The sequence below is a fragment of the Diaphorina citri genome, unplaced genomic scaffold, assembly GCF_000475195.1.
Source record: "Diaphorina citri unplaced genomic scaffold, Diaci psyllid genome assembly version 1.1 scaffold1465, whole genome shotgun sequence".
In the NCBI taxonomy this organism is placed as follows: Eukaryota; Metazoa; Arthropoda; class Insecta; order Hemiptera; family Psyllidae; genus Diaphorina; species Diaphorina citri.
In genome coordinates this window covers 68916-78523 of record NW_007378891.1, presented here as the reverse complement: position 1 = coordinate 78523, position 9608 = coordinate 68916, and the positions used below count along the sequence as shown (strand labels likewise).

At 39.0% G+C, this 9608-nt stretch overlaps 1 protein-coding gene across 1 annotated transcript in view; it reads right to left on the bottom strand.

The window, feature by feature from the left end:
* Positions 1-1436: 1436 nt before the first annotated feature.
* The window catches only part of LOC103516021 (protein windbeutel-like), a gene marked incomplete at its 3' end in the record, with an annotated part of 36940 nt that continues 28768 nt past the window's right edge, over positions 1437-9608 (bottom strand). The window contains exons 3-8 of the mRNA XM_026828539.1: positions 7314-7327; positions 6915-7090; positions 6207-6346; positions 5560-5621; positions 3253-3340; positions 1437-1542 (exon numbers count right to left, since the gene is read on the bottom strand). Coding sequence (XP_026684340.1) covers positions 1437-1542; positions 3253-3340; positions 5560-5621; positions 6207-6346; positions 6915-7090; positions 7314-7327 — 586 coding nt within the window. The remainder of the gene's footprint in view (positions 1543-3252; positions 3341-5559; positions 5622-6206; positions 6347-6914; positions 7091-7313; positions 7328-9608) is intronic.

Sequence of the window (9608 nt, the reverse complement as noted above, 5' to 3'; positions counted from 1 at the left end):
CAGATCAATGTGCACGGCAATGAGGTCATCAACCCGAAAATGAAGGAACCAATCAGATTGCAGGAAATCCTTGTTGCAATTCAGGAAAGGGTCTATTTTTTGCTAAACTCTCTTTCTAAAAATGCGAGGGTAGCTCTAAGTTCAGAGGGCATTGTGATCCCAGACACAGGGTAAGGTTGGATACGCTTACTGGACTTTGTTTCACTGTGGAGGAAGCCACTGTGCATATAGCTTCCCTTTTAGGATTCTCTACCATTGCACCATGTGACATAAACAATGCCCTTATTTTTGTTTTTTGCTGTCACATTGATCTGGCACACTATACAGTACCTGTTCACACGAAAAAAAAAAAAGGAAAAAGGTAACAAGAAAGAAGGACAAGTTGTCGCGCATTGGTCGTATCTTTACACATTTTCAAGTTTGGGGAAAAAAATCTTGCCATAGATCGTAGTATCTACTTGATAAAGTAGGTACGTGGCGTACCCCATACACTCAGCGTTCGCTGTTCGTGCCTACCTATCTCGTAAATTTGGGTCGTTACGGTCCTTACCTTATTAATGTATTTAGCTGTACTTAAATACGCTAACTATAGCATAAGTATACTTGTAGGATACCTACACTATTAGGTACACGGTGTGATAAGCACAGCGTTCATGAGCAATAAACTTGTAGACACTAAATGAATTCTGTGATCTTGCGGCAGTCAAGTCGATGATACGAGGACAAAAGGAACCTTGCTATATTAGCAAAGTCGGGTAGGTAGCTACTGATTATATTATAAATACATACCATAATTACTGGTGGAAAGAACCAGTAGAGGAGATCTACCTGCATACGAAGTAAGCAAAGTGAAGGAAGACAAAGAAAGCAATGGAGACATGCATAATTAACCAAAAAGAAAAACGAGTAGAACCTGGCCATCTAAATCAAATAATAGTAAAGCAAAGAACAAACCTAAACCTAATTAACACATCTCGATATTATTCAACACAGAAAAAACGAGACGAAATTCTTAGGCGAAAACGCCATCGCGGATTGTCAGGCAGGAACTTAGATACAACAGTGTAATTATAGTTCATCAAGGCGGAAAAATATCTAAACTAATCAGACAGGTTCCCATCAATTTACCCCCTATGGCTATTATTGTCGACCTTTACTCAAGTATTATCACCAAATATCATCTACCTTGATCGAGTAGATGGATAAATTGGTGATAGTTGGATAAACAACTGGTTTACAGGTTTACACAAGGAAGTACCTATACTGTCCATTTCACCTCACATATTGATCACCTGCTACTAGATAGGTTACCCCTACCGCAAATGCATAAGCATTACCTACAGTAGCCAATACGCCATATTTCACCTTCTTAGAGCCATTTTTTTTTTTTTTTTTTTTTTTTTTTTTTTTTTGGCAAAATAATTGCCATATTTGACGGTCTCTGCAGGTAACTTACCTTTAAAACGCCCATGAGTAACACAATACTCAATATGATCATAAACACTTGGGTTCCAATAATGGCAATGTAAGCTATCTGGACACCTGAAACAAAAGAGAACAAACATGTAAAATTAAAGTAGACCGATTTTGGGTGTGTAACTAATAATTGTAGTAAGACCGATCTAACTAATAACTGTAGTAAGACCGATCTAACTAATAACTGTAGTAAGACCGATCTAACTAATAACTGTAGTAAGACCGATTTAACTAATAACTGTAGTAAAGCCGATCTAACTAATAACTGTAGTAAGACCGATCTAACTAATAACTGTAGTAAGTGTGATAATTCTGAGTTCTCAGAAATCCTGGATATTAGGACATTAGTAGACCGATTTTTACACGTAGTACCTCAGAAGTGGTGATTATTCGAATTTTGAATGATAAATAGTTAAATACTTGGTAATGCCATGAGTAACGGTAACGAGTTTTTCCAAGCCTCCATCGTTAGTCATTCAGAAGTTATTCAAGGATTTACAACCTTTTGGATAACCCTGTTTATTTAAGAGGCTGTAAAAATAAGAGCAGGTAATTTCAACTCCCTTTTTTCCTGAATTTTTATTAGACAGAAAATGGATGCAAATTACCGAATTACTTTTTTTAGGTTTTAAGAGTTATTTCGGACATTTCTCTAGACAGGTAAATGCTTAAATAGTAATAAAAGTAGCGTGAAACCGTAAAATTTGACTCCGGTGGTAAAAAGTAATGTCTTAGAATGGCACATGAAACCTGTTTCATGAATAATTCAATTAGGTTACAAGTTACAACACGAACTTCAAAGCCCTATACTTTCCAAAGAAGAATTTGAATAGGTCACCCATCCATGTGTAGACCACGCTCGACGTTGCTCAACTTCTTTGTTATACTGGAACCTAGTGTTTCCTATGTCGCCAAGACTTTCTTTGTTGGGATTGTTACGTATTGGGTATTTATTGTAAAACTTTTGTGTGGAAGAGTTTTATAAACGTTTTTAGTGACAGTAAGAAGGAATTGTGTCACTTTTTTTTTCAAACTGTGGGTGTTCCCCACTTGATGCTGTCTAGGGCTAATCGGGGTCTAAAGGTTCTGTACCAAATACATAAGACCTTGTTTACACTGGGGGAGTAAAGGTACTTCTCAGTCTCATTCTTGCAGTATAAACAGGGTATATTCTATTCTAAAGATTTTTCTGTCATTTCGCTGGGTTTAAACCAGCCCTTGGTTTGTCACGAGGCCCGAAATAGCCATTAGCACATCATGGTCCCGGATCCCAAATGGCGTATTTTGTTATTTTCTTTTTATGTATTATTGGAATTGGTAATTGACGTGAGAGAAAAGTCTATAAATCTTGAACACCGGACGGAGGCCTGGGTTCAATGTCCTTCAGAGTCGAAATTTTTTATAGTTTTGTGCTTGGAATACGGTTTGCACTCAACCCCATGAGGACATCATTTGACCTCTGACCAGCTACTTTGCCCGGTTGGGCGTCCCTGGTAGTTTCTAATAAAAGACAGCCCTATGGAACGTGTAGGTACAAACGTTTTCTTCCTCGTCCTCCTCGTCCATCGTCCAAGCATTTATTAGCGATAATAGAATTAGTAAAGAGTCGAAGAAAAATGCCTTGAAGTAATGTGAAAGCGATTCCGGGGTAAAAAAACAAGAAGAAAAAGAAAGGAATAGAGGAAAACAAAGAAACAAATAGAAAAGAGCAACATAAAACAACAACAACAACAACAACAACAACAACAACAACAACAGTAACAACGAGGTACGTACCATAGTAGACATCTTGAAACTCGTCAGCCTTCTTGATATTGGTACTGACTCTCCACGTGTAGATCAAAACCACGAGAATAGAGACGTTCTGAAAGCAGAAGAGAGAACACAAGTTACTTTATGGTGTATAGATTTATAGATATACTTTGAGCTATGTCCAAAGTCAACGGCCGTTGATCGACTGGATCAATGTCGACTGAAGCCGTACACTGCCTCGACAACATAGATTCACCTCGTTGATCAACGGCCCTCGACTATGTGTGGACATAGCTTTAAAATAATAAAAGTCGCCACCTGTTTGAATTTCAACTTGAGAAACTGTTTCAATTTTAACTGATTAACTGTTTCAATTTTTTCCATTTTAAGATAAAATATATTACCTATACGTATAAATCCCAATTTGAGGTAGGTACCTACGTAGTACCTACCTACATAAATAGAAATGAGGACAGTTCAGTTTGCGTCCAACCCTGCAATAAGTCCTGATTTTAGTCCCGAAGGAAGGTTTAGATACCCCATATTTCCATATTATGTCTTGTTTTTGTAGGTATATTAGGGTGAATGTTGCCTAGCCGTGTGAATGTTACCTAGCCGTTTGAATGTTATCTATCACCGTATACACGTTCACCTGGCCGTGTGAATGTTGAATAGCCGTGTGAAGGTTATATATGTACCTAGCCCCGTGATGTACACGTTCACCAATCGTGTGAATGTTGCCTAGCACCGTGAATGTTACCAGGCTCTGTTTCCAAGTTTACCTAGTCCCGTGAATCACCTGGTCCCGTTAATGTTACCTTGGTTCCGTTTACACACTTATCTAGCATCGTGAATGCTACCTAACTGAATCTTACCGGGCCCAGTGTACAAACAGGATACAGAACATATTCGGGACGTGGGTACATATGCACCAATGCACCTAGGTATAGTAATGCTGATGTGTGATCGCTTCTCTAGAGTTTGTAAATTGTAAATTTATTGTGATTTAGGTTTAATAGTTTTAGGTTTAGGAGTTTTAGATTTAGGTTTAGGAGAGTTTAGATTTAGAATTCTGTTTACAATGCCCATCTGGTCGAGTAGGTAAGTAGGTATCACAATAGAGGCTACCAATTTGAATATGTATAGGTGCATATTATATTACATAGGTTTAGGCACAAGCCTGTATGATGTATTATTGTACCTACTACCTAGCGTTGCCTAGCCGTGTGAATGTTACCTAGCCGTTTGAATGTTATCTATCACCGTATACACGTTCACCTGGCCGTGTGAATGTTAAATAGCCGTGTGAAGGTTATATACCAAGCCCCGAGATGTACACGTTCACCAAGTCGTGTGAATGTTGCCTAGCACCGTGAATGTTACCAGGCTCTGTTTCCAAGTTTACCTAGTCCCGTGAATTACCTGGTCCCGTTAATGTTACCTTGGTTCCGTTTACACACTTATCTAGCACCGTGAATGCTACCTACCTGAATCTTACCGGGCCCAGTGTACAAACAGGATACCGAACATAATTATTCGGGACGTGGGTACATAATATGCAACAATGCAGCTAGGTATAATATTGCTGATGTGTGATCGCTTTTTTAGAGTTTAGATTTAGAATTCTGTTTACAATGCCCACCTGGTCCAGTAGGTAAGTAGGTATCACCATAGGCTATCTATTTGAATATGTGTAGGTGCATATTATATTACATAGGTTTAGACACAAGCCTGTATGATGTATTATTGTACCTACTATACCTAGCGCCACGCCATATTCAATTACTCTCACTCCTGGCTATAACGTACCTACCTACCTACCAACCAATTTAAAACACCTACACACCCATGTAGGTAGGTACATGATAGGATATTTCAGAATATATTGTTTTTTTTTTTTCTGAATTAAAAAAAAGGAAACATTGAAAAAAGCGCGAAAAAAATCCCATCAGCCATTTCCATTAGTGTACTGACACTATTTCATCCCCTCTCTCTCTCTTTCTTCCGCTTCCTCTCTCTCTCTCTCTCTCTTCCGCTTCCTCTCCCTCTCTCTCTTCCGCTTCCTCTCCCCCCCTCTCTCTTTCTCCTTGCTCGCTCTATTTCTCTCTCTCTTTCCTATTGTCTCTTCATTTCTCTCTCTTTCTTCCGCTTCCTCTCCCTCTCTTTCTCTCTCTCTCTCTTCCGCTTCCTCTCCCTCTCTCTCTTCCGCTTCCTCTCCCCCCCTCTCTCTTTCTCTCCTCGCTCGCTCTATTTCTCTCTCTTTCCTATTGTCTCTTCATTTCTCTCTCTCTCTCTCTGCGGACCTGTCCTCCCACACGGGAAAAAAGTTGCATTTTCGCACTTGGCGAGGCGGTCGAAATCTTGCAGACACCCGACGGCGCCGATCCAGATACCTATTGAAGAGAAGAATATAATAAGTATGAATAATGCTTTATTTAGACTGTCAGCTTGGAACAAAATGTCCTAAAAGTTTAATAGAGCACCTCTTTATTGATAGAATTTGGCTTACAAATTCAAAGAGAGATGAAAAGTTTGTAATCAACCAATCTGCAATCAGATGACCTAACCAAGAGTTGGACTAAAAATGGTTTTTGAGGTGAAATAAAAAAAGTTTACATTATGATTATGGTACAGGTCATAAGATCAAGATGAAAAGTTTGTAATCAACCAATCTGCAATCAGATGACCTAACCAAGAGTTGGACTAAAAATGGTTTTTGAGGTGAAATAAAAAAGTTTACATTATGATTGTGGTACAGGTCATAAGATCGGTGTTTTATTATTAACTTTTATATGTAGATAGTTTACTTTCCCAGTCTGTATTCTGCAGAAAGAAACGCGCGAATCGCTGCTTGTTTTCTGGACGTCCTATGCCTACCAACAATTATCATCCTATACCACTTTTGTCTCAAAGCATAAGATCGAGGGTCTGTTACCAACTGGTTAACATATTGTTATTTCAGAAGAGAAATTATTTACCTGTATCTTTGGATCTAACAAAGTTGATGACTTTCTCTGCTGAATAATCATCATCTGTAGTTCCCTTATAAGTGTAGGGCTCCTTGACCCCCTGTGCAAACAGTAGGTACACAGGGAACTCTTTACTGTCCAAGTTAAATCTGAAATTAGAGGGAAAAAATGATAATCATAAAATATAAGTACAAACTACCTAAATCTCGTAAAAGTATATTTTTTTTTTTTTTTGCAACTATGATAGCATGTTGAATGAATCAGTTTCTCTCTACCAATGCAATACTGAAGTTAGGCACATTGCACATAGTTGGTGGTATCTAGATGGATGATCATTGGGCATTTGCAAGTTGCAGAGAGAAGAGGTAGTCTATAAATCCCAGAGTGGAATTCATCCAACATAATCTAGTAAAGAGTCTGCTCGGATTATATGAGCAGCTGAATCTTGACTAGATAACTATATAACTAAGCATCTTTCCCTGTACCTACACAAAAATCCCAAAGCAACTGAGGTGTAAGGCAACCCCTAAACTTGAGGGAAAATGCTGTTCAAATATGAAGGGGAAAGTAGCTTTTGTTGCTGAGTGGAAGCTAAATCACCTGTCACTAAAAAGTCCTTATGTTCAAATACAAATATGAAGGGGAAAGTAGCTTTTGTTGCTGAGTGGAAGCTAAATCACCTGTCACTAAAAAGTCCTTAAAAAAAAACTTTAATACCTCTTGGCTAGATCTTCATTGTCCCTCTCCCCGTAATCTTTCACTCCGACTTCTGCCACTAGAAAATCTGGTCGGTGTTTACTCGACTCGGCTACCTCCAGGAAAGCCTCATGTTTGGCTCCGTATGGATATGCAATGTCAAACTTAACGAGAGTAGTGTGAAACTTGGACAGGATCTGGAAAAAAAATCACAGTATTTAGTGGATCAGTACACTAGAAATCCCTCAAAAGGGGCCCAACAAGCTTTGCATTAGCTCGTTTTGCAATAATACCTATACATTCTCCACCTATCTCTTCTTATGGCCAGCTTAGTTAGCTTGGAAGGTAGTGCACCCACAAGGTGGGCCTTATACGGCCTTATACCTTATAGGGGCCCTTTGCCACCCAACCAGGACTTACCTTGTCAAAGGGGCCTTTTTTTTTTTTTTTTTTTTTTTTTTTTTTAAATCCACCGGTCGCTGCGAAAAAAAAGGTTTTTTCCCTCATCCCTCATGATAGATTCTTACAAATTATACCAAAAAATATCTAAAAAAGTCTGATACTAAAAATTATACTAACAGGTTCAAATTATACTAAATTTAGTATAAATTATACTGATCTGTCAACACTGAGAAAAGGACGCAAAGTGGAAGTTGGCAGTGACAGGTGACAGTGACGTAGAACTAAAAAAAATCCCTCCATAACTTTTAAAAATTCCCTCGAGAACTTCCTTTTTCCCTCCTTGTCAGGATGGTTGCATCACAATATTTTTAAAGGGGCAATATATGTTTTATTTTGAACGAACGAAGTAAGCTGGCTATTTCAACTTTGGTTGTTTCTACATCTGCGCAAATCTTATTCTTATGTGGCTTTTTCTACGATGTAGGTAAATTTCTGTACAAATTCAACGGTCATTAACTTGACTCCGAGGTCAGCCTCTCTAGTTTAGGTATAACTAAGCGCTAAAAGTCGCGGGTTCGGATCGAATCCCGTCCTTGGCGAACTTTATGTTAAAATAGATAAAGTTCCGAAACGGCCGGCGTTCTCCTATCCTGTCTTTTCTCTTCACTTTCGGGACGATAAGATCTCAGCAGTTAAAGTTATTTCTATCAAGCCTCTTGGAAAAGAAAACCTTGACTCCCATACTTGCATATTGCATTCCAAAGACCAAAGTTCGCAGATTGTCATTTCAATAATTTTAAATGGTGTGCCGAATGCATTTCACCAGCAAGCAACTGGAGGCAGTGGAGGTATTTTTCAGTTTACCTCCTTTCCCCTAAGCCACCTCTCCATCACACTGTTTTTCCCCTCCTACCCCTCGCGCAATATTTTTCCCCTCCCACCCCTCTCACCGTTTCGGAGTTTGCTCCATCAGCAGCCTGCGCATATAGATCAGCAAACACTCTCCCTGCATCAGCATGAAAAACGCAAGTCAGAAACGAAATTTTTCTCCCTCCCTCTCTCCCTGTCTTTCTCTCTCTCTCTTTCTCTCCCTCCCAGTCTTCCTTTCTCGCTCATTCCTTCCCTCCTTCCTTTCTCATCCTCGAAAAGGCATTTTTTCCTCCTATTTCCTGTTTTTGAAAAACTGGACCCATTCCAATACTTTTTCATTACTTACGTACGTAGTATTAGGTTCCCTTGACTTAATGTAGATAGGTACCTAATAGACAGTAAAAAAAAAAAAAATTGAAGGAAGCCTATTATTTTGCCAGTAGGTAGGTACCTACCTACCTACTCGCATTTAGAAAACTAAGTTTCGTACTCTTCCAATTCAATCTACTCTCCCTCCTTTCTCTCCTCTTCTAATACTTAGTTACGTGTACCTCTTTCTCAGTTCCTCTCTCTCTCTCTCTCTCTCTCTCTCTCTCTCTCTCTCTCTCTCTCTCTCTCTCTCTCTCTCTCTCTCTCTTTTTCCTCTCTCTATCTCTCTCCCTCAAGCTTACTTTTTTTCTCTCTTCATTTCTTCAAAAGGTCTCAACTGGCATTTAGTTTATGTTTTCCATCAAATCTGTCTCCTTCTTCTTCTTCCTCTCCTCCTCCTCCTTCTTCTTCTTCTTTTCCATCTCCTCCTTCTGTTTCCTCTTCTCCTTTTTTAACTCCTTCGTTTCTACATCCCATCTCTCCCACTCTCTCTCTCTCTCTCTCTTACGGGATTTTTCTCATTTTCCAACGCTTCAATCACGACCTCATTAATCATTTTTCTCTCTCCCTCCCTCCCTCTCTCTCACACACACTTTCTTCGTCTCTCAAAGGAATCTTTATTTTCACAAGGGAATTTCGAACTAACTCTCTCTCTCTTCCTCTCTCTCTCTCTCCCTCCCTCCCTCTCTCTTTGTCCCCTTTTCATCCCTATTTCTACTTTTTCATAAGAGTATTTTACTGTGATCCATTTCGATAACTATAGGTATCTAAGTGGTGAAACAATGGGAAATGAAAATAATAATAGCAATAAAGAAATAATAATATTGAATAATGTCGTCGACAATAGACCATTTTCTTACTATTGGGTCTGTAAACCTTGGTTGGATTCTAAAGTTCCTCTTATTGGGTGCTAAAAATTAAAAGAAATAAAAAATCCATCATCTCTCAATCCCTTAATTCCTTCTTTCCCCCTCTTTCTCTCTCCCACTCTCTCTCTCTCTCTCTCTCTCTCTCTTTCCTTTTTTCCTATCTCTCCCTTTCTCTCTCTCTCTCCTTTTTTCCTATCTCTCCCTT